Genomic DNA, 25,772 nt, shown 5'->3' on the forward strand with positions numbered 1-25,772 from the left:
ATACTAGAAGTTTTTGTTCTATTGATGTAAAACAATATACATACACTTGGTGCATAATTTCATATTTTTAATTTAGGAAAAAGGAAAAGACTAACTATGATGTATTTGATGTAAGAACTTTTGTAAATGCCACAATGTACCCCCAGCAAAACCACAACAACAAAAAAGAAAAAGACAATGTGAAAATAGCTTATAAATCTCAGTCCCTTTTATCAAGTTATTACTGAAATCAGTAATCACTTGAATGTATAGCCGTCAACTCTGAATATGAATTATATGAACTGGAATTTATCTAGATGAGTTTTGACTGCATTTTAAAAAAATGCACAATTATATCATAGGACACTGGCTTCTACAGTACATGATAGTTTTTTTTTTCCTCATCCTCATTTTGTTTTATTTTATTGTTTTTACATTTATTCATATGTGTATACATTGTTTGGGCCACCTCTCTCCCTTGCTTCTCTCCTCCCAACCCCCCTCGCTTTCAGGCAGAACCTGTTCTGCCCTCTTTTTCTCCAACTTTGGTAAAGAGAAAACAGAAGAGATAAGACATAGAGCTTTTGCTAGTTTGAGATAAAGATAGCTTTACAGAGAGATTTCTTGTGTTGCTTCCATGCACATGTGTATTGCAACCCACATTGGTTCATCTCTACCAGACTTCTTCGCTACTTCCTGGTCCCCTTCCTGTAGTGGCCTCTGCCAGTTTAAGATTACTATATTTGCTCACCTGCAGTGAGCACATCAGATACATTCAAGTTATAGGTTTCCTTCCCTTTCCCTATTCCTCCCATGCACATTCTCCCCTTGGTGTGTGACCCATGTCCAATAATATTACTGCATTTGTTTTGGGTCTATAATCCACATATGAGGGAGAACATACGATTTTTTACCTTCTGAGCCTGGCTAACTTCACTTAAGATGATGTTCTCTAGTTCCATCTATTTACTTGTAAATGACAAAATTTCATTCTTCTCTGTGGCTGAGTAAAATTCCATTGTATATAAATACTAAATTTTCTTAATCCATTTGTTGGTAGCATCTAATGCTCCTCAGTGCCATCTTTTGTTTTGTGCTTCATTTTGTGACCCTATCAAATAAATCACTTTGTCCAATCCAATCATTTGTTCTTCCCACGATTTCATTTCTTTATCATAACAAATTTCATTATTTTTGGCAAGTTGAATATATATATATATATATTTGGTTTTAAGAACTAGACAGATTTTTCTAGCTTTCATTATAGTCTTCAGCTTTGCCTATGATGAACCATCTTTACCCTCTTATAAGCTTTCAGATACAAAGATGAGATAATTGAATGAGGTTTCTTTGGTTTTCCAAGCATTTTAAACTCTCTTCTTCATTAATACTTTCTTTTTAAAATGTTTCTGCATGATTTCTTTTTCCACAGATACCACCTGACTTGGAACAAGTTGTTCTTGAATTCTGTTTATCACTTCTTTGTATGCCCACTAGTCTGCCTTATGAGTATTTTTATATATATTTTTTCTCTGACTCAGGTACTTCCCTCCATAGCTCTACAGTTTTTCTAATTAGTTTTGAAAATTTTGCATCTGGGTTTCGAGGTTTAAATGTGGTTAGCTGTTCTTTAGAAAATCAAAGGTATATACCCAGAGGTTTCTTTGGATAATTCCCCAAGGTGGATGAAAACCATCTGAGTATATATTTATACTGAGCTGAAGGAAGGAACTGGGGGACATGGCTCAAGTGGTAGAGCACCTGCCTACCAAGCATGAGGCCCTGAATTCAAATCCCAGTACCTCAGACCTCCCCCCAAAAAAAACAAAAACAAAACACTGAAAGGTGAGCATTGTTGACTTCCACGGCCAGCTCAGCTCTAGGCCCCAGAAAAGTGCCTATAACATGGGCTGACAAGGCAGGGGCTAGCCCCCAATCTCCCAGAGTCTCCCTCACAGCACAGAATAGCCCAGCATTGACAGCCTAAACAGCAGGTGAACATATGGGATTTGTGAGAAGCACAGTGGAAGTCAGTCTGCAGATGGGATGGGGCTCTGTATCCATTTTCCATGCCCGCAGTGTTGTGTAGCTTGAAGTGATCTTTTTAGAAAGAAATTTTGAATGGTCATTCCTAAGTTAAGATGCTTCAGTGGCTCTCCATTATGACCAGGATTCTGTAGCCTCTCCCTTATTTCCTTCTCCAGCCTTTTGTGCTGCATCAAATGTACCAACTTTATGGTTGTTCATTGTGGGAAAATTCTTCTCAGGACCTTTGTTCCTGTCTACACTCAATTCTAGCTCTACCTCTTCAGAAAAGCTTCGGTACCACCCAGAACTGGCACTCTATTTGTTTTCTTTGCATTGCATTCCTCTCAGTCTTCATTCCAGGTGAAATTTTCTTTGTTGTTCTGCTGTGAATTATAAGAGCGGGAACTATGTTGACTAGTACAAGGCCTGTGTCATAGTAGTAGTACTTGAATGAACCACTGAATGAATGACTTTAAAAATTATGTATTGGCAATCTTTAAAGTGCGTATCTTTAGTGGTTCTTTGTAAAGATGGTTGAGGACAAGTCCCAGTGTTTGTGAAAATTTTGACTGGAGTGTTTTTAAAACTACTTATGATGTACTTATTTCAAAAATTTATTTTCCACTATTTCACTGAGGAAAATAAACATTAGAAAAAAATTGACAAAAGTTTGTACTTGGGTTTATTTAGATACATTTTACATAGGTCTTAAAATAAGACTGTTGAATTTAGAGTGTTAGATTTGATCAAGGATAACACTATGTTGGTGAATGTGTCCTTCCTTCAGAAAGGTAACTGGTGTTACATGTGCTTACTTGGCCCAGGTATGGAAGGCACGATATTAGTTTCTGTTTCAAGTCCATCATTTTACATGTCAAGAATTATCTACTTGTTATTTTCTTTCTGAATTATAAACCATATTTTTATTCAGAATTTTTGTTTGGATTGATTCTAACCAGATGGAGTAAGTATCTTGCTTGATTTGCCTATGATTTTTAAAGTTAGCATGTAATGTGCTGTATTAAAAATAATGGGGTAAGCCAGCTGCGGTGGCTCATGCCAGTAATCCTAGCTACTTGGGAGGGTGAAATCTGGAGGATCACGGTTAGGGGCTAGCCTAGGCAAATGTACAAAATAACCAGAGCAAAATGGACTGGAGGTGTGACTTAAACAGTGGAGTGCCTGCTTTGCAAACATGAAGTCCCAAGTTCAAACCCCAGTCCCATAAAAACAATCCAAAAAAGTAGTGGGTAAATCTAATGTCTCTGAGCATGTGTATTTACAAAAAGAATTCAGCTTTTATGTAGCTCACAGGTTTGTGTCAAATACTAGGTGTGGTAATGGAATTAAGTTCCATATAAACAGTAGAATATTAGTTCTACTGTTTAATTTAAATATAAATTTAAACTCACAGAGATTTTCATGGTTTATAATATATTGTAAGCAGAGTGCAATCTTTGGGGTGAAATTTACAATCTGTTCCTTTAAAGATTTAATGTTCTTCTTTTAAATAAATTTCATTGCTTTATATCCACTTCAATAATGTCATGATGTAGAAAGTGAATTGAATACAATGCAGGGTAGTTTTTGGTTCTGTTAGTCTTGTCACTGTGTACTGTTTATATTACTGGTCCCACTTCATGTTTCTTAGGTTACTGGAGTTGGCTATAATCAGTTTGGTGAAGTGATCGTTGATGGTGATGTTGTCCATGGATTCTATAACCCATCTGTTAGCAGAATTGTTGAGGTAAGAATCTATTTTCCAAGAAGGGAACTGTCTTCATAATGACTTAAAACATGTGGTAGGTTCATAGTTCATGTGTATTTTCCTTAGGCTGGCTGCGTGTGCAATGATGCTGTAATTAGGAACAACACTCTAATGGGAAAGCCAACTGAAGGAGCCTTAATTGCTCTTGCAATGAAGGTATGTAAGTGATTTCTTGACATGAGATATTATCCTGACAGCAGAATGGGAGGCTATCAATTTTAGTATTACTAATTTTTAGGTATTCAGTGAAGAAGACTCAATATTTCATTGCTTTTCCTGCATGTTGGGGCCTAGTTTTGTTTCTTTAAGTATTGAGCATGTAGCTTTTTCAGTGAAACCTTATTCCTTTAATGGAAGGTACAAACTAATAACCAGTGATGGATTTGTTACATTCATGAAGCAACATTCCTGTCTTGTATAACATTGGGATCTATGTGTGAAAAGCCTTATAACTGTGTCTAGTTGCTAAGACATGCTTTTACCTTAGTAAAAGACAATATTCTGTAGCATTCCTATATAAAGATATTAAGGCAGTCATAAGAAAACAGCTTTTCTTTTCCCAGTCTTCCCTTTCCCTGCTATAGCTGTTTTTCAGAATGAATGTCAGATTAAAATTTGTGTTGGAGAGAGAGAAGTGTTATTCTTAGTGACATTTTCATCTGTCCTGATTGATCTTACATCCTCAGTTCTACATCTGTTTCAGTGAGAAACCAAAAAGTCCACTCTGCTATTTTCATAACAGAAGTAACTGCTTACTTTTAAGTGCAGTTTGGGTGAAGTAGGATCCCTCTAAATGAAGTTACTGGAAATGAGAGCCAGTATACATTGTAGGTTGTTACAGCATTTACCTTGATAAAATAAAATGGACTGTGTATTTATTTTTGTGGTGCTAGGAATCAAACCCAGGGCTTCCCACATGCTATGCAAGCACTCTACGGCTGACCTAAACCCCACCCTTACAGTTTTGGAATATGTGTATATAGTCTGCATAAAAGCTTTATTTCTTTTATCATTTGTTCTCCTTGTAACTAAAATACATAGTTAAGTCCCCCCCCCGTACTAGGCATTGAGCACAGGGCCTTGTGCTGGGTAGGCAAGCATTCTATTGCTTGAGCCACATCCCCAGTCCTTTTGCTTTCAACCTGTTTTTGAGATAGGGTCTTATGCTTTTGTCTAGGCTGGCTTCACAATCCTTCTGCCTTCTGCCTATTCAGGATTATAGGAGTGCACTACTATGTGTGTTTGAGATAGAGTCTTAATAACTTCTGCCCAGGCTGGCCTTGAACTGCAGTCCTCCTATTGGACCATAGGTATTTGCTACTATGCCTGGCTTGTTTCTGAGATAGGGCTTGCAACTTTTGCTTTGACTGGGCTTGAACTGTGATCTTCTTATCTTTGCTTCTTGAGTAGCAGGGATTATACCATGCCTAGGTCAGTATAAGTTTTTAAAAGATATTCAAGGTGGAAGACGAGTTAGGATCATGGTGTAAGGCAGTCTGTAGGGAACAGTGTGAGACCCTCTCTGAAAAATAAACAAAAGCAAAAAAGGTCTGGGGGGGTGTGTGTCTCATTTGACTTCTCAGCATGTTTCCAGCCCTAGTAAACTAAACCCTGGTACCTTTGTACTGCCAAAAACAAACAAAAAAGATGCTCAGAAATGATCAGATACCAAGTGTTTCCTGTGTTACACATAATAAGATACTGGCTTCTTAAAGACATAAAGTGTGAAACTACCTCATAGTTAGGAGTTAATAATGACATTTTTAGAACAAATAAAAGGCAGACTCATGTAAATCCACAGTATTGAGCCATATATAAGAATAGTGCAATTCAGAACTGGGAGGAGGACTTTAAAGGATTGAAAGGGTTTAGGGGAGGTAAGCTGGGGAAAGAACTAAAATGAAAGCACAAAGCAGCAAGTTAACATAGAATGGGTGTGGTAATCAGGTGGCTGAATATGTAGTGCATGGTGGGTTTCTAGAGGACCTTCAAATGCCAACAAAAGGCTGAACATATTTCAATAGAAAACAGAAACCAATAAAGTAGAGTTTTGAGTAGCTTAAAAGCATTTTTGGATATCTGGAAGAAGATGCAGAGTCCACTGGGAAGGAGAATAACTGTGACATTGATAGGTGTCAGTTTATAAAGTAGTAGGGAGACAGAGAACTAGGAGAGTAACAATAGGCAAGACAGGTGAGATCCAATCCAAAACTTGTGTTCATTAAAAATGTTTACACTCAGTATTGATTAGGTACCTGTATTTATTTGTATCTTGCTTCCTTCTAGTATTTGAGCTGGTAGAGAGATTAATATAGTTAGCTTTGAAGGCTTGGCATACATACGTACAGGCCAGCACTACATATTCACACACAGGCTTTCATGTTGAAAATGTGCACTGCTGTGCGGGGAAGTATGTGTAGATGGAGCGTTGCTGTTCTTTCACCATTGTTTGAAAAGTAACCCAGGTATCTCCAATGAATCAAACTACAAGTTGTGACTTTTGTTGCTTGTTAAAGAAAAAAATAATCCCATGTTGGATAGAATTAACTTTCTTTTTTGGCCTTATAGATGGGTCTCGATGGACTTCAACAAGATTATATCAGAAAAGCTGAGTACCCTTTTAGTTCTGAGCAAAAGTGGATGGCTGTTAAGTGTGTACATCGAACTCAGCAGGTATCCCTTTGTTTAAACAATACTTAAATCCCATTCAGTTTAGGTGACTTATTTTTCATTTACTGTCCACCTTTAGATTTAACCACTATATGTAATAAAAACCTGTTGCTTTAAAGTATGGTCATCGATGGTACACTCACCTCTTTTTATTCTCATGTTTTCTTTGATACTGTTTCCTTACAGAATCCACGCATAGGTATGTTTATTTTGTTGTATGAGCTAGCAGCTTAGAGGAGGTGTAGCCTGGTCTCAGTCTGTTGGAGCTTGTGACATTAGGTTCTGTCAACATAATTTTTGTTCTTGCTGACATTTCATCATAGGCCTCTGCTGACTGTGTGTTGTCAGTCTGGGCTCTTTCACAGAAGGGAATGTCTTATCTTCAGAACAAACCAAAGCACACTATTTTGTGAAAATGTGGTTCCCAAATGTATGTGATTCATGTTAATTGATCCAGTTTACAAACTGACAAAATGGCATGTAGTAAGCTGCTACCTTGTTCATGGATACTTTAGAAATTTTTACAGTTAGTGTAAAGAGTTCTGAATTGTCTACAATGTATAATTATATCCTTTATAGTTACTGTTTCCAGCTTGATACTTCACTTGTCCTTTATATGTGTGTGTGTGTGTGTGTGTGTGTGTGTGTGTGTGTGTGTGTGTATATTCACATATTTATAAAACACATCTATAAATATGTTTATTTTTACCTTACCTTTAATAGTAATGAATAATTGGTTTTGTGTTTAATCTGTGAAACATCTACACGTTACATCTCTTAGACAGGAATGAATGAAGGCATCTCCCTTACCCATAATAAGCAGGAGACTGGTTTTAAAAGAAAGGCCAACTTGGACAACATTGAATTTGTAAATAGAAAGTCTGTCAGGAACTATGTTCATATTCTGTCTGATCTTTAAAGGAACTTTTACAAACTTGTGGGAAGGGTAACAATTGAAAACAAAACAATAAAAATATTTAAATCTTGTAATGTAAAGCTTTTGAAAACTGCATTATATTTAGCTGATGTCCTTTGACCATACAGGGCAAGAAACGTATTTGAGCTTTTCTGACAATGTAGTGGGGCTTGTGTAATGCTTGATTGTTTTTAGTAATATGGATCTAATTCCATGGAAATAACGCACAGGAGGTTTAAATATTCTCAGAGTGGTGAATAGGAAGTGGCAGAATATAAGTGATTCTTCTTCTTCCCGTTTTCCAACTTGAAGAGTTCTTGCAAAATAAAACCAACCAATGAAAATGAAAATGTAAAACCTAAACTCACAGATGTGACTCAAGGTATGGAAGAGGTCAGCCTGACACATATAGGGTAAACTTGCTAATTTAAAAATAACTCTAGTGGGTAAGTAGCTTGTTTCTAGAAAACTTTTATTTGAATATGACAATATATATTCTCTCTCCCTGGAATCTGCCAAAAGGAATAAAAGACATAAGACCCTGTATACCTTGAAGGCAGGAAGTAAGATACAGGGCTAAAAATAGGAGGGAAGGTTAAAATTCTGAATAAGTAGACAGTATAACTTCCCTAAGTACCTTTTCTGCTTTTTAGGCCAGCCTATTAGCACTCCTTTACCTCTGTGGAATACTGGAAATCTGATTTTGGGAACAAAGTGGAGGGCAGGATTAAGACTGAAAGCAGAGTGATTGAGAGGAAATCATTGTGAAGTATAAGCCTCTAGGTTTTAACTCCTCTTGTCTCTCAGGATCTGCACAGGCAAGCCCTTCCTTACCCTCATTCCCTAAGTCAGAATATTGAGGAATTTTAGAAAAATCTTAACTGGTCCCAGGGAATTTTCAACAGTAAGGGATACCCCTAATCAAGCCTTATGTTCATTGGAAGAGCAAGGTCTACCAGTTAATTAGCTCTGCCAGAGCCCACGTTGCTTCTAGTCCTGTAACTGGATAAACATTATTGCCAGATACTTGGGAAAAGTCTTTAGTATTAAAGACACAGACAGGATAAGACAGAGGTCTCAAAGAAACAAAGGTAATATCAGATGCCAAGGAAAATTTCCAAAGACTATGAAAGTGTTTTTCCATAGAATATTTTTAAATAAGTTAAGGAATCTATCAGAAAGCACAATGGAATGTCAAAGAGGTAGACAGTAGGTATGAAAAATCAGAAAATGAATACTGGAGATTCAGTATCCACCTAATAGTGGTATTAAAACGAGAGAGCAGGAAATGGAAAGATCTTATTAACTAGCACTAAAAAAAAATATAATGAATGTAAAGATTTTAGGTTCTAGAATAAAATGACCCACCAAATGCTCAGCCCAATGAGGATGTTCGATGGGGGATGAGGGAAAGGGATAAATGCAAGGTACATAATCAAGAAATGTGATGGTACTTGGAGAAAGAGAATTTGAAAGACTTACACAGATTTTTGATGGGAGGAGATATCATATAAAAAAGGTATAGGTAAGGTGAGGGAGAACATATAAAAAGTTTTACGAATTCATAGTAGCTTCTGCATATTTTAATGTTAATGTGTGCGACAGCACTGGACACTGGAATATAATAAAGCCTTCAAAATTAGAGAGTTATTCCCAGCTAAACATAGAAATGTTAGCATAAAATAAAAATGTATGTCCCACACCATGCACACCCAGCCCCCTTTTTAAGATACTGTTGGATAATAAATCAAGGAAAAGGAATCCAGTGAGAATAGAGGTAAAGGAAAGTTCCTGATCCTTGTGTGCAGTAGGCCTAGAAACCAGCCAACTCTAACTAGAAAAAGAAAAGAACAAGATTGAAAGAGGGAGGTCTCCAATAGAAATGAGGAGTGATAGCTTACCTGCTGCTTTTTGATCGTGTATAAATTATAATGAGAAGGGTTTTACACCATATAGAAGATTTTGAGAAGAGAAAATGAGTAGTGTAAACAAAACTTTGAACAGGAAAAGAAGTATTTGATTCATCAGTGAGGGTAGGTCATGGGAACATCACAATACCCTGTTGCTGCCTCTGTACCCTCAGAAAGCTGCTCACTATAGTTACCTGGGGTCCCTGGCAGAGGGAAGCTCTGTCTCCAGGTTGAGTACACAAGCCACTGCAGGAGTGGGAATAGCAAATTATGCCCTGGCCCAAAATTGTATTTGGAAGTGAGACAAGTGCTTCTCATATTTTTGGCTGCAGCAGGTCACATCTAACTTTGGGAGAGGGTGTGCAGCAGGGAAATACATTCCTGCCTGCAAGGAGAACTGGGATGTTTACAAACCATGTAGTCATTACAAACTTGGCTACATGGTGAAGACTCGTAATGTAGACAGAACATTGACAAAATTGTGCTTTCATTATAACATAAAGATAAGGATATGGGAATAGGTAGTGGGGGTGGCCAAATGAACACCTATCGTAATAGATCATGTGTAGAATTGAAGATTGAAGGAGTAGCAATATAAAGTATTAAAAACTCTGGGGTTAATGCCAAAGAAAACAGCTGAAAGAGTTTGAACTGATTTTGCTTTGTAGGATGAGAAGGATTGCAAAGGGGTGGCAGTTTTTCATTATAAGCTTTTTGTTGGGGATTAAAGCCAGATCTTGTTTGTATATGCTAAGCTGAATATTACTGTTACTATGATAAAAGAGAAGAAGTCTGGTAAGACCCTTAATTACAAGGTAGTTATGAGACAGATATATAAATAGTAACTAATAAACAGCCTGAACCTTTTATCTGTGGGCTGACATTGGATCTCTTTCCTTTCCCTGTTACAGAGCCTATCCCAAATCTCAGAGTGCCTGATCTGAGCCTTAGTATAGCACTCCTTTCAATCTGTCTAGTAGTGAGACAGATGTGGATTTCTACAGAAGATGCAGAAAGTGCCCACATGAGTTTTTAATCTTTAGAGTTCAAGTGCCACTCAAAGCCTTAGGTTTGAGTAACTTCCTGGGCATTTCACTGTTGAAGTGAAACTTGTATTTTTTTATGTTTTTCTTCTTAGGACAGACCAGAGATTTGTTTTATGAAGGGTGCCTATGAGCAGGTGATTAAATATTGTACTACATACCACAGCAAAGGACAGAACCTGACACTCACCCAGCAGCAGAGAGATCTGTACCAACAAGAGAAGGCACGCCTGGGCTCTGCGGGACTCAGAGGTAAGCCCATTTCAGCGAAGCCCCTGGAGGCAAAAAGGTAGACTTGTAATTGTAAATGAATGTATACTTCTCATCTGAGCCATCCAACTCTTCCAGACTTAATAGAACCTTTGCCATTTCTGAGGTGTTATGTTTTAGTTGGCTAACTGCTCCCAAAAGGTGGAAAATTGAGAATGCAGCAGAACCTCTTGTTCTTACAGACCTACAGTTGTCTCTGAGTAGGTGATGGAGATTTTTACTTAAACAAGTTTATCTTGTGAGAGGGAGCTGTGTCAAGGCAAAATTATGTTACCCTTTCCATATTTTGTTACTTCGTCTTCATTGTTAATGGAACTAAAATATGTTCTTAAAAATGGGAGGTCTTGAGCCTCTGATTTGTCCTTTAAATAAGTGTTTGCTAACTTGATCCTCATCTGCTGTCTTCCTTCTTTTCTCTTCACCAGGGAGATAAAGAAGTACCCAGATACTACTCAGGCAAATGTTGCCTGAGCAGTTATGGTGTTGGGGAGAGTGAGGGTCCGCTGGGCACCACTCATCATGCCACCTCTCCTAGGGACACCATGTGTAGTAGAACTGAGAGGCAGGAGTTGGGACCACACCTGATTTTTACTTTCTGAATAGTCACCTGGCTTATATAGAATATCTGAGGCTATCTAGTCTTTCAAGGAAATTGGAGGAGTTGGCTTCCTTGCTTTTATAGTTTTAATGAAATGGAAGTCAGACACTACAATTCCTGGCAGAAAGGAAAACAAGTTAGGATAAATGTTCTTATTTATGATTCACTTTAAATGAGGGCATTCTTTGGATCTGAAACATGCAGGTAAATTTTTAGGACTTCTATTCTTATAATAAGCTCTTTGGAAAGGTATTCTTGTGAGCAGAGAATGCTATTCCAGCTTAGTTCTCTGCTTATGCCCTTGCCTCTGGATTCTACAGCAGCCCCAAAGTCCCTGAGTCCAGGTCACTCCTCATGTCCTCTCCAGAGTCTGGTTCATCCTACTTGGGGTTACTAATTGCCTTGTGATCATCTCAAAACTTCACACTCTGTCTCCAGTGAAAACGGAGGTGGAGCTTCCTGGCTAAAAAATTGTTTTGCGAATGGATCTATTTTTGCATGAAAAAAAAATTTTCAAAGAAAAGTGACTCTTCCTTTTCCCTCACCTCCATAAAGTAAGAGGCTTTGATGTCAGGTCCCAGCGTTCCTAGTGTTTCTTCCCATAGGCCTGAACCCTTAATATGCCCCTTAAGCCTTCTGAATCCTTAAGGTCAAGGTAGATTTTCTCTCCCACCATTGGTTCTGAGGCAGGAGGAACCTCTTCTCCTGTTGAGCTGAGTCAGGCCTAAGAGTAGTGGGAGCTATAGACCACAGAGTTTTTAATAAATTTCATGAATTTATCAAGTCAATTGAGCACATGCTAACTAGATACTCTGGTGAAGTGGGTGCAGAAGTACCCCCCCATGCTGAGAGCAGTGGGCAGACTCAACTGTTTGGTGAGCCTAGCCATGGGAAGAAATCTTTGATTCTGGAGAAGAGTGATAAGGTAGCTTCCTGCCCTCTGCTACCCAGAGAGAATGTCACCATGAGGAGGGCTTAGCCCCTAAGTACAGTTGTATACAAAGAGACTTGAGGGCCATAGCAGGGAGGCCTGTGGCAGGAAAGAGGGGTGTCAAGGGGCAATGGTATCTTCTCTGCTATTCCTGGGAGGATTGGTGCAGGGTCCTGTTTCTCCCTGGGCTGTTTTCTTCCTATTTTCTCACATTTGGGGTTTTCACTCTTTCTATTTAGTAGTCTACTTTTCCCAAGATGTACTTAAAAAGAAAAGAAAGAAAGACACGGTGGAGGGGGTAGGATGGTGGTGAGGGAGACAGGGGAAATGGAAATATACTTCCCTCACCTGGAGTCCCAGTCATGTGAGTCCTCCAGTTTGTTGGATTTATTTCCAGTTGTTAATACAAAACAAGTATTGAAACAGTTTTAAAAGGTGGTGGCCAGGGGTGTTAAGAATTTTATTGCTCTTAGGAGCTCACAGCAAGAGAATTTCAAATTTGCATGGATTTAGAAAACTTAAAGAGGTCTTAAAGTTCTGGTATATGCACCTGTTTTCCTTAATTTTTGAAATAGAAGTTTTCTCATTTGTTTATTTTGCCTGTTTTCACTTGAAGGATTGTGGAGGTTTGTATATATGAGGTTATGTGTAGTAACATTGTAAAGTAGATCAGAGTTGACAGAGGGAAATATTTTGATCTTTTGTCTCTTCCTTCATGTTTTTTCTTCATCCTCTCTCTTTGCTTCACTTTCCTCCTCCCCTGAAATTATCATAATAGAACAGAAAGATAATAAATTTTAATTGTTACGTACTTATGTTGCATTTTACAAAACTTATTTCTTAAAATACTTATGATCTTAAATTTGAAATTAGAATATGTTGTTTTACATCAGTGACTTTCCACATGAAAAATGTGTACCTACCCTTGACATAGAGTATCATATCAGTAGGTCTTCATTTGTGCTAAAGATGTTAATAAATAAATACAGAATGCTAACCTCTAAGCCAGTGCTTTCCTTTTTTTGAGAGGACCCAGAGCTCCCTTTGTTAGAATTTGCTGACATACAAATTGTCATTGTCCCCTTCTGTTGCCATCTGCTTCTGTCCCAGCACTGGGGACTGTCAAGTGGCTCATTTCCTTACAAGTGAAAGCCTTTGGGTCTCACATCTAAATACACAGGTGTATCACTCACATTGGAAAAATGCAAGTTAGTTGCCTTTAACCTTGGTTTTCCAATCCTTCATACTTTCTGCTTTGAATAAGAACGACTACTTATTAGTCTCTCTGGGACATTTCAGTCTCCCCATGAGGTATTTCTTTGTATGTTTTTGTGTGTTTCTTTGGTAAAGTGTTCAGCCTGATAATATCCCAGATGCAGTCACGTCCCTTTAATTCAAAAGAGTAGTAACCAGAAGTTCCAGAATTCTTAGAATAAGCTAAATGATATTTGGAAAATGAACAGAACTTTGTGCTGTATCTTACTGCCCAAAGATGATAGGAAACGGTGTATAAATATTAACATATTATTGTTTATATACTCTTAAGAGAACCAAAATTACAAATAAGAAATGCCTGTTAATGTTATGGAAAGAAGTATTAATGGTCTTACAATCACCTTATAGATTAATCTTACCTTCCAGGGTTTGTCATGTATGAAATTATATAGGCTGTATATAATTAATACAGCCTTTTCTTCAGGCTGTTGAAATTTTCTGGAGACCTATGAAATGGAAAGATGAAGATACATTAGAAGCCACCTTCAAAGGTGTCTGTCTGTTTAGAATTGACTTTTTAAAGCTTGACAAGCCCATAGTTTCTCTAAGTAATGAATTGTATTTTCTAAAGAGGCAGTAGTTTCGATGGAAAGTAGCTGCATGTGGTTGCTGTGCAAAAATGGTCCTTGTTTTCTGTCACTTGCCTTCTCTGCTTAACAGTCCTTTAGTTTTGTTCCTTTTAATTTTTAATAGCTTAGAAGCAAACCCATATCCAGACCTGTTAAACTGTCGTGTCTTGGCATGTAATAACTTTGAATTTTAAAGGTAATATAATAACTACAAGTGACATTATAGTTTTAAGTGACTTATGGCCAACTTAATTATGTTTTTGTGACTCACATTTTCTATTTTGGATTTTTATTATTGTTTCCTAAGTTCTTGCTCTGGCTTCTGGTCCTGAGCTGGGACAGCTGACATTTCTTGGCTTGGTGGGAATCATTGATCCTCCTAGAACTGGTGTGAAAGAAGCTGTCACAACCCTCATTGCCTCAGGAGTGTCAATAAAAATGATCACTGGAGACTCACAGGAGACTGCAGTTGCAATTGGTATAATTAGGCTGCTGCCTTTTGTTTTTGATAATTCTTCTTAAAGTGCTAGAGTGCATGCATAGTTTTGTAAACCATTAGATATAAAGTGTGTTCACATAATATTGAGGTTATACAATTATAGTTGGCTCACTTTTTTGGCCAGAGTATAAAATTGTAGGAAAATTGATTATAGTTTAAAAAAGTATATTGAAAACCCATAAGTAAGTCTTTATGAAATCACATGTCTATTTATGCACAGAAGGGTAATTTTTTTAAACTTGATAATTCACTGTGTTGACAAAAATACTAGTTCATGAATATGAAAGGAAACACGATATTTAGTTTTTATTTCAACATAGTATTTTTTAATATAGTATAATTTTTGAAGCAGACTTGTACTGAAGTAGGAAGAAGATAGCTTGTATATATTTGTTTTCTCATATATATACCTTTGTTGTTTGAAAGCTATTTAAGGTTACCTTAAGAGATGTTAGGGAAAAAAAACCATGAAAACTAGTCTTCCAGAGCCTGTAATTACAATTCATACTGATGAATTTAACAGTTTGCTAAACTGCATTAATTTTGATTGTATTAATTTGGAGAGTTGCTGGGCTTGGAGTTTCAAACTTTATGTTATCTAAGAAGGATCACTAGAAATATAGTATTGTTGGAAGAATAACTTTTCAATATTTTCGTTTAAATACAATTACATGTTTGCCACAAATCCACCACCATTTTGTCTGGCTTCAGATACTCTATTTAGAATGAATTCTGACCTTCATTAGAATTGATCTGAGCAGAACCTCAGTTAAGTTATACGTTCTTAGGTGGTGTTGGACTAAGTAGTGAAAATTCTTTATTCTTAAGTTGAAACAAAAGCTAGGTCAAATAGAAAACTAACTAAACTAAAGTTAAATTATCATCAGTTTTGCCTACAGTTTTATATAGAGTCTGGCCAAAACAGACTTACTATGAATTTGGACGGTTCTGTCTTACCAGTACTTTGTCTTGTGATTCTTTGATATAGGTAAGAAATCATACTACGTGAGGGTAGTGTTGACTAACCCATCAAATAAAAACAATTTGGTAAACTACATTTTCTCTATTTTTACTTCAGCCAGTCGTCTGGGATTGTATTCCAAAACTTCCCAGTCAGTCTCAGGAGAAGAAATAGATGCCATGGATGTCCAGCAGCTTTCACAAATTCTACCAAAGGTAGGCCCACATAAACGAGGCTATCCAGACTGGCAGGCTTCATTCTGAGAGTTACCATTACTAGTGTCATAGTGAAACTGTATAAACAAATGAGACCCAACTACCAAACTTTTTGGTCTAAAAGTGAAATCTCATTGAAATAAGCCTTATTTTTGAGTATTTATGATGTTATCATTATGAATATCATACAGAATCATTAACTTTAGCAAGAACCGAACTTCCTCTGAGAAAAGTACTGTAGAAATGAACCATGCTTATATTTATAAATTAGAAGTTGGAGAGAGATACTACTTTATATTTCTTCTGTGTTTTTTGTTCTTTTTTTTTGGTGGTACTGGGTTTTGAACTCAAGGGCCTCATGCTTGCCTAGGCAGGCACTCTATCACTTTAGCAACTCCTGTTTTGTGTTGAATATTTTCTGGGTAGGGGCTCATGAATTAGTTGCCGGGGTTGGCTTTCAATTGAGAGCCTTCTAATCTCTGCCTCCTGAGGAGCTAAGATGACAGGTGTGAGCCACCAACACCCAGCTTCGGTTTTTGTTTTTGAGACAGGGTCTTTCACTATGTAGCCAAGGCTGCCCTCAAATTTGGGATGCTTCTGCCTCAGCCTCCCTAGTGCTGGGATTACAGACGTGTACCACCTTGCTCTGCTGATGTGTTTTAATTTTAGCATATATGTATGTATGTATATTTTTTTAAACTGAGATATTGTTTACATACAGTAAAATTCTCCAATTTTAGTGCATAGTTTTGAGTTTTGACAAATGCATGCAAGCTAGTAAATAGCACCACAATCAAGATACAGAACAGTTTCATCACCCTGCTGTATTCTCTTGTGCATTTTTTTTGTAGTTAATTTCTCCCTCTACTTCCCTCTACTACTTCTAGAATCAGCCACTGGTTCATTTTCTATTCCTATAGTTTTGTCTTTTTCCAAAATGTTCTAAGAATTGAATCACACAGTATAAGGCTTTTAAAAATTTTTTTATTTTTTTGTTTTTACATTTACTTACATGTGTATGAATTATTTGGGCCATCTCCCCCTCCCCCCAGTATGAGGCTTTGAGCCTCTTCTTTCACTTAGCATAATGCATGTGAGATTTTTGCTTTGTTGGTTGTGTGTGTTGGCAGTTTGCTCTTCTTGATTGCTGAGTAGCATTTCTCCTGTTCAGCACTGTAAAGACATGTTTCTAGTTGTGGGTTTTTTGTTGTTTCTGTTTGAGGCAGGGTCTCAGTATGCAGACTAGACTGGCGTCAAACTCATAATCCTCCTGTCTCTGCCTTCCAAGTGCTGGGATTAGAGGTGTCTGCCACTATGCCCAGCTTGTTTCCAGTTATTGCTGATTGTGAATAAAGCTACTAAAAACATTTGTGTACTAAATTTTACATAAAAATAAAATTTTACTTCTCTTGGATGAATAACTTAATTACTATGTAATATGGTTAATATATGTGTAACTTTGTAAGAAACACTAAATTGTTTTTGCAAGGTGGCTGTGTTCTCCTGCCAGTGGTGTCTGAAAGTTCTCATTGCTTTGTGTGCTCACCTGCCCTTCTAGTAGGCAAGCAGTGGTATCTAACTGTTGTTTTACTTTGTGTTTCCCTCGTGAGTAATGATGCTCAGTACCTTTTCATGTGCCTGTTTGCCATGCTCTTCAGTGAGGTGTGTACCCTGTTTTTAAAAAATTATGTTTCTAATTACTGAATCCTGAGAGTGTTTTTTTTTTTTTAATATATTGTGGCTAAAGTCCTTTATCAGATACTCTCTTTGAAAATATTTCTTCCTTGTGTTTTTATTCTCTTACCATTACCTCTCCCAGAGCAAAAGTTTTAAATTTGATGTAGTCTGGTTTATCAGTTTCTTTCTTCATAGATCATACTTTTGACATCTTGTCTAAGAGGTCTGCCTAATGCAGTGTCACAGAGATTCTCCTATGTCTTGTAGAAGTTTCAGAGTTTTAGGTTTCTGCACTTTGGTTGGCAATCATTTTGAGTTGCTGTGTATGTAGAAACAGTAAGTTTCATTTTCGTTGCACATGGATATTCTATTCCTGCAGTATTGTTTGTTGAAAAGACTGTCCTTTTTTCATTGAAATACTTTTTTTACCTCGGGTTATATTGGTTTTCTAAGAAATTATTACAGGAAAAAAGATATCTCCTGTTTTATAACCATAGCTTCTGTAGAGCGAGGTTCCCTTATGTGAAATTATTTTATTATTTTGGACTGCTTGTGGGGGCCTAACAAGTACATAAGTCCCAGAGGAGTGGTCCCATAGAAATGGACAGCATTCTTTCTTCCAAATTGTTGACCATGTGAATTTCTTAGGTCATTGTTACTTGGCATGTCCACATGCATGCTGTTGTATGTCCTTCCGTAAGTGCTCATCTGGCATTTTTATTATCCATGATCTAACTGCCCCGTGTCACTTCCTTCACTTCTTCACAAGTTATGTATCAGAACGTAGAAGTTTCTTAAATTATTTCAACATCGGGAAATTTATCCATAAGTAGCACATATTATAGCAAAATTGAAAATACAGAAAAGTAAGAGCTACTATGCAAACTGCTTGTAATCTAACCCAGACACCCAGAGGTTGTGTACCCAACAAATAAGTCCACCCATCATGAATTGTAAAAATGTGTCCAACAAAACTTACTTTGTACTTTACAGTGTTAAAGACTGGACATGCGTTTTACATAACTTTAGCATGTCTGAAATCATTAGTTACTGTAAGGAAACGTGTTTTTAATGGCTGCAGTATGTTTTGCTTGAGTATACCGTGTGTAGATACATCTGTATAAACACATAGCACATAAATGGTTATATAACCATTTGCTTATTGAAATTTGAGCTTTCGTGTATTTTTATTGCTATAAATAATACTTTAAGGATCGTAACAGTAGAAACCATTTATTGTGTTCTAGGTGATGTATATATTTTATGCATGATTTTATTTACTCTTTTTATAGCCACCTTATAAAAAATAGGCAAAAAGCCAGGCTTGGTGGCATATGTTTGTAATCCCAGCACTCAAGAGGCTGAAGCAGGAGGACAGTGAGTTTGAGGCCAGTCTGGGCTATATACTGAGTTCAAGGCTAGCTTAGGCTATGTAGTAAGATCCTGTCTCAACACAACACAATAACCACAAAAGGAAACAAAAAAGAGATAGGCAACTCCTTTTAAAGAATTTTAATAATTAATATAGTATTTTGTTAACACAGTGTTAGATTTAGAGAATTCTTGAGCAAATAATACATACCCACCCCATTTCCCTACTTCATTGTCCCTTTCATATTAGTAGCTTTCATTAGTGTGGTTTACTCACTAAATAATGAACCAAGTCTGATGTGTTCCTGTTGCAGTTCCTGGTTTATAATAAAGTATATTTTTGTTCTGTGTTTTTCTAGGGGTTTTGACAGATCATTACAATTTCAAGCACAGTAATTCCTTTGCCCTAAAAAAAAAAAAAAAAAAACCCGTGCTCTATTTATTTGTCCTTATCCACCTTGAATCCTTGGCAACCACTGATCTTGTTATTTTCTGCATACTTTGCCTTTTCAGGAAGTCATATAGTTGGAATAATACCATATGTAGCCTGTCCTGGCTGGCATTTTTTATTAAGCAATAACATTTAGTGTTCCATATGTCTTTCTGGCTTGGTAGCTCATTTCTGGTGAACATTAAAAAATGTTCCATTGGATGACTCTGCAGCAGTTTATCCTATCACCTTTTAAAGGGCATCTTGGTTGCTTCCGGGTTTGGCAATTATAAATGACAGTTGTTGTAAACATTTCTATGTAGGTTTTTGTGTAGGTATAAGATTTCAACTTAGTGTTTGGTAAATACCAAGGAGCACATTGCAGAATGAGATTCTATAGTAGGAGTATGATTCGTTTTGTAAGAAACTGAGACAGGGCAGCCTTGCTATGATAGGTGAGGAAATTGAGGCCCAGAGAACTGGGGAGACTTGACTGATGTCTCAGAGCTGTGAGAGGGTGGCATTGGCATGGGACTGGAGCCATGTGTCTGTTACTCTAAAAGGTCATCAATTGTTTGCAGTTTCTGTGAACATCATTTTTGTGTATGACTTTGTGGTCATGTATGATTACTTCTGTAGACTAAATTCCTGCATGTACAATGATCAGACCAAGGGCCAGCACATTTGTAAGGCTCTCAGTACTTGTTGCTGAATTGTCCTCTGAGACATTTTCAGTGTGTGTTTCTATAAACTGCTGCATCAGGGGTCATTGAGCCCGTCCAGCCCCACTTTCCCCATTCTCTAGTAAGCAGTTTGATCTTGGATGGAATAACCAGGAGACATGCAGTTTTTTACTTATCCACGTTTTTTCTTTCTCTGGTTCTAATCACTCATGAATAGCTTTTTTCAGAGCATTCAGGGCAGTGTGGGTGTTTACTTTGTTTTAAATGTGAAGAAGGTGTTTCCATACTTGAATGGGACTTTTTGCGGAACTTACCGTTTATTTCTGCAAGAATAAATCCCATATTGGGCTCTCCAGGGGTTTGGGACAGAACATACATTATTAAGTGGATATGAAATCTACAGTTAATTAAGTATTTTCCTGTTAGACCTCTATTCAACCTTTTCCCAGAGATGCTAACAGGTAGGAAAATTGGTAGGAAATTTAACTTTATTTGCTTTCTTTGGTTCACTCTCTTATTATCTGATGAAAAAGTGCTAATGAAAACTAACCTAAAACTTAGAGAAAGAAGAAGACAATTACAAATTGTATTATCAGCATGGATTAATTACATCACTTGTTTTTCCCCAGATAGAGTATTTGTGCATTAATTATGGTAGGTGCCTTCATGCTATTCCAAAGAGATTAGAAAAAAATAAAACATAAGCCTTGCAGGGAGCTCACTGAATTCGTTAAAAAGGAATTCTGTAAATATCAGGCCCTTACAGGTATTCCATGTGCTTCAAGTAAGTCTTTTCTCCAAATATTAATGAATTTATTTTAATGAGTAGGACCATCCCACTCCCACTTTGTCTCCCTCCTCTTTCTTCATCTTGGGTTCACTCTTGACAATCAACACATATACTGGACTGCTTTTCCTCCCATTAGTTTGCATAGCTTTTCTCTTCTCAGTGTTAAACATAAAATAGAACTTTTGTTTCAGCTCATCAGCTTACCAAGGTTTTCCCACATCCTGATATGTTGATTCTGTTTCTCATTTAAATATTTTTCAGTGTTCCCTTTCTATAATTCTATAAAAGGTATTTCAGATCTTTGAACATTGCTATTATGTTCTTTTACCTTGAACCAATTAAAAAGTAGTGTAGAAACTGAGTTTTGCTTAATTAGTATTTGAGACTTAGCATTTTTCACTTAGGATTTCTTTTAGTTTCTCCCATTGTTTTCAGTAATAGAAATAGTCCCCTTCTTTCATTGTTAGCTTTCTGATTTTTGCACCAATACTTCTGTTTTCGTGTCACTATTAACCAAGTCCTCATACTGCAGTCCCAGTTTGTGTATTGTTTAGTTTTCTATAGGCTTCTGAATCTTTAATTCACTTCCTATTTCTTTGTTGCATAAGTTTCTGTTCCCTGTCCTAGGAGACCCAAAGACTGCTGTCAGGTTATTGTAATGCCAGAAACACCTTTTTCTTTAGCTTCTCCTTTAACATTCTCCTGCTTTCTTCCTTTCATAATTTCTTTTCCCTACTATACCTTGTCAATCAGTGCCTATGAAAAGAATTGAGTGCTAACCACAAATATGACTGAAAAGCAGGACTCATAAGAAAATACCCTTGCAGGTTTCTTCTGAAAATATGTAGTGTTGTTCTCCTCCTTTTGATGTTTTTTTCTTTTGTTCCCTACATTTTTCTCCATAGTGTCTCCTTTTCTGATACAGTTCTGTTTACCCACTGTCCTGTCAGGTCTTCTCCCTTTCTACTCCCAAACTGCAATGAATGTATTTATTGTGTTCTTACCCTCTTGTTCCCTTTTGCTGACTGAGAAATAGACAATAAACTTCAAAAGATTATTAATAAATTTCAGTTATCTCAAAGTTCAATCTCTGTGATAATGATACAGTTCCATTTTTGTTAATTTCTTGTGTTTGTTTTGGATCTAATTTCTTTAGGTCTCATTTTTGTGACTTAAATTTCAGTGTATTTACTCAACAAGATTGATTTACTCACTCTGGTGCTTTAAGAGCATATTTTACACTGCTAGTTGTATGTGCCAAATGTAAACGACCAAGTGAACTTCCCACTTTCCATTGAGATATGCATGGTCTCAAAGCAGCTGCTTTTGAAATGCTATCAAAAGCTTTGAAATGCTAAAATCTTACATCAAAGTAAGAGGTATAATAGAGACATACTAAGTAATTTGCTACTATATGAAAGAAATAAGACTTCAGTTCAACAGTTGGTAGCTTGTCCTTTTTGGTAACCTATAGTGATTATTAAAGAGTGACTTGAAAGCTTCAAAAAATTATATGGAGCAAAGACAAAATTTTACTCTGTACAGTCTTAACATCTGTACTTAGCCTTTTATTTAAATATCTTGTACAGTCTGTGGCTTTTGCTACTTGTTGTATTTCAGTGCTATGATGTGTTGCATGATTAATTTCTGAATACTTGAAAATTTTCACTTGAAAGGTTGCCAGTGTACTTTGAGTATATTCTTGGCTTTCTCTCTCTCCTTTTTTTTTAATTTTTTTTATTTTTTACTTTTCAATACTGAGCTTAGTCTTTTTTTGAAGACTTTTTTTTTATTGTTGTGCTGGATGGGGGTACTTTGTGTCATTTACAGAAGTTCCCACAATATAGCAAATATATCATAGTTGAATTTACCCTCTTCACCATTCTCCTCCCATTCCTGGAATAGTTTCAACAGGTATCATTTTTCCACGTACATACATGTGTACACAGTATTTGCAGTATATTTACCCTCTCACACCCTTTTCCCACCTTCTCTCCCTTCCCACGGTACTAACCCTCCCCTAGCAGGACCTCTTCCACCCCGCTGTAGAGTTTCTGAATGGGTTTTTAAACATTATTTTGTCAAAAAGACTATCTTGGTATGAGTTCTGTGGTTCATGGGACTCAGGGGTAATTAGCAATATTGATACTATAGTTCAACTGGGTCTTTTTTTTTTTTCCTTCTATATAGACCATTGTAAGTATAGGACACAAATCTCTGCTTTAATGGAGGTTATACTCTAAAATAAATGAACTTATATGTATTACATATGTTGAAGGAAAAGACAAATGCTAGAACAATCAGGCAAGAAAGGTAGGAAAGGGAGACTGAAATTTTAAGTTAGCATGACTAGTGCTGTTTGGCAAAAGGGTGCCATATAAGCTCTGAGGAAGGAACATTGGAGACAAGTGGACAAGGGCCTTGAGCCAGCGTGTCTGGTGTGTTTGAGGAGTTGTGAGGAGAGGGCCAGAGTATTTCAAGCAGGAAAAGGCTAATGATAGAGAGGAGTGAGATGAGGCATGCAGTTCATGCAAGACTTGGTAGAGTTCTGAGAGGAATGAGGTCATTGGAGGCTTTTCAGCAGGGGAATTGTGCTTTCACATTTTCACTCTGGCTGTTCAAAACAGCAGGAGGCAAGGGCAGAAATAAAAAAATCAGTTTGGTTGGTTAAAAGCTGTTTAGAAGGGAGGAGGGAAGATAAATAGTAATAGATTAAAGTACTTTATGTGCATGTAAAGTAGAGACTTTACAATGAAGCCCCTTTGTATAATTAATATATGTCAATTAAAAAGAATCAGTTTGGAAGAATTGGCCCAGGGAGTTGGCTGTAGTTCTGGAGTAAAGTGGTTGAGTCCTGTTGTATGTATTTGAGGGTAGAGTTAACAGGATTTCCTGTCACAGTACTTGTGTGGCACATGAGAAGAAGGGGAGAATTAAGGCCCCCTAAATTCGAAGCCTGAGCAACTGCAAGGATGAACTTGCCATTAACAGAGGATAGGAAGGAGCAAGATTTTAAGGAAATAACAGAAGCTCAACTTTGGATATGTTTTTGGGATGAGACATTCAACAGGAAATGTGGAGTGGGTAAGTGGACTCCTTTCATCAGTCTGGGATTCAGAAATGATGTCTGTGCTGGAGAGCAAATGGATACAAGTAAAATCCAAAGCAGTAAGGCTGGAGGAGCTCACCTAAGGAATAGGGCTTCTTAGACCGCTTATAAAGAAAAGCCATAGGGCTAGAGGTGTGGCTCAGGTGTGGAATGCTTGCCTCATAAGCACAAAGCCTTGAGTTCAAACCCCAGTATTGCAAAAAACAAACAAATACCCTAAGAACTGAGCCCTAAGGCACTCTGATAGCTAGACTTCAGGGAGCAGGAGGAGAAGCCCACCAGGGGTCCAGGAGGAGAGGGGTGAATAGCCATGTTAGGGTGCTGCTGAGAGGCAAAGTGTGAGGAGAACTGACACTGGCAGTGTGATGGTGGCTGAGTGTCTTTGGTAGTCTTCAATTGTAGTTTCAGTGGTAGTGGTGCTGATAACCTGATGGAGGTGGATTCAGGGGAGACTAGAGACAGTAAGTAAATGCAACTCCCTAAGGAGTTACGCTCCAGAAATTCTCTTTCCTTTATCAAAAACTTTTCTCACTGTTGGATCTACTACCAGTATATAAGCTTGTAATATTCCTTCCATAAGGAAAGAAGGGAGGGAGGGAGGGACGGAGACGTTAGGGTTGTAGCTGTAAGGGGAGGAGTTGGGATGTGTTTTTATTTATTTATTTTTCTTTTAATAGAAGGAATAATAACATGCTTGTATTGTTATAGCAACGATTTAACACTGTGGTCAGGCATAATGGGCACACTTGGGAAGTGAAGGCAGGAGGACCACAAGTATAGTGAGACCTTGTCTTTAAAAAAATAAATAAAACAGCAACAAAAGATGTAACACTGGAAAAATTGTCATATGGGAAGGGAAAGTGTTTCTGGAGCAATGATCTTAAATAGGTAAGAAAGGGGAATATTTGACTTACACTGGAAGATGTCCAGTTCATCTATAGTAACCAAGAGAAGGATAGAGTCCGGATACAGGTACAGGGTGGTGGGGATTGTAGAAGTTCTAATTCTGTTTTCTCTGAAGTAGGGAATACAGTTGTCAGTTGAGAGCAAGGCTAGAGAACGGGGTATATTAGAGGTACGAAAAGAGAAGACTAACAGAAACTAACCTTGTAGAAGCTTAGGGAGAAGTTGGTATCTAGTGTGGGTATTGAAATCAGCATGGCTTGTGAGTTCTGGCAAGAGTGACAGGGAAGCAGAAGTGAAGATCTTTGTGAAATGAGAGGTTGGGAGCTGTGAAGCAGTGACTGTCTGCTGCTCGTGGGAAGCAGAAACTCGTGATCCTTAAAGCTAAGGTTTATGGTGGGAGAATGGAGGACACAGGGCACTTCCTTCTTCCCCCTAGGTTCCCTGCAGGTACTATTTGGGAAAGCTATGGGAGATGGCAGTGTGGTGTGGAAAACTCAGGCTAAAGCAAGGTTAGAGGGTTGAGCATACAGATTTTGTTGGTGACTGACTTTGGGGCACACTAAAAGGGCTTTAGGAAATCAGGAGATGGATTCAGAAAAAGATTAATTGTAATTAAAGAAATACAGTCATTTAAGCAGTTTGGACATACAGCCCAAGAGAGTGCTAATGCATTATCCTAAGTAAAAGAGAAGGAACAAACACTCAACACTAAAAAATGGCTCTACAAATACGGAGAAGCAGGTATTCTTTATCTCCCCTGAGGCAGACCAAAGGAAAGGCTGTGTCATCAGGACACAGATATAGGAGACTTTCCCTTTCTCTGACACTCCAAGAATAAGGTTGTTTTCTCTTCATGCTTGAAACCTAATGGTATAAATTGAACTACTTATTTAGATTATGTATTTTCAATGACTGTCATATGAGTGTCTTAACATATGTGTCATTAAGTTCAACCTCTGCAAATTAAATGCAGCTTAAATTGGTCAGGAAAAAAAATCATCATTAGTTATAAATGCATGGGTTATTCTGACATTTGTTACCATTGAAAATTTTTACTATATCCTATATTTAACAGGTTGCAGTGTTTTACAGAGCTAGTCCAAGGCACAAGATGAAAATTATTAAGGTGGGTGTTTTAAAAATCAGATTGCTTTATTTCTCTATACAAAACACT

The 25,772-nt window shown here is 37.3% G+C and overlaps 1 protein-coding gene across 6 annotated transcripts in view; it reads left to right on the forward strand.

The window, feature by feature from the left end:
* The window catches only part of Atp2c1 (ATPase secretory pathway Ca2+ transporting 1), a 130,750-nt gene that overhangs the window by 95,757 nt on the left and 9,221 nt on the right, over positions 1-25,772 (forward strand). For all 6 annotated transcript variants that reach the window (XM_020154398.2, XM_074059119.1, XM_020154410.2 and 3 more), the window contains 7 exons: positions 3,659-3,754; positions 3,842-3,931; positions 6,344-6,448; positions 10,410-10,566; positions 14,265-14,435; positions 15,535-15,632; positions 25,674-25,724. In XM_020154398.2, the coding sequence (XP_020009987.1) occupies positions 3,659-3,754; positions 3,842-3,931; positions 6,344-6,448; positions 10,410-10,566; positions 14,265-14,435; positions 15,535-15,632; positions 25,674-25,724 (768 nt within the window). The remainder of the gene's footprint in view (positions 1-3,658; positions 3,755-3,841; positions 3,932-6,343; positions 6,449-10,409; positions 10,567-14,264; positions 14,436-15,534; positions 15,633-25,673; positions 25,725-25,772) is intronic.

Source organism: Castor canadensis, chromosome 17 (genome assembly GCF_047511655.1).
Source record: "Castor canadensis chromosome 17, mCasCan1.hap1v2, whole genome shotgun sequence".
Taxonomy (NCBI): Eukaryota; Metazoa; Chordata; class Mammalia; order Rodentia; family Castoridae; genus Castor; species Castor canadensis.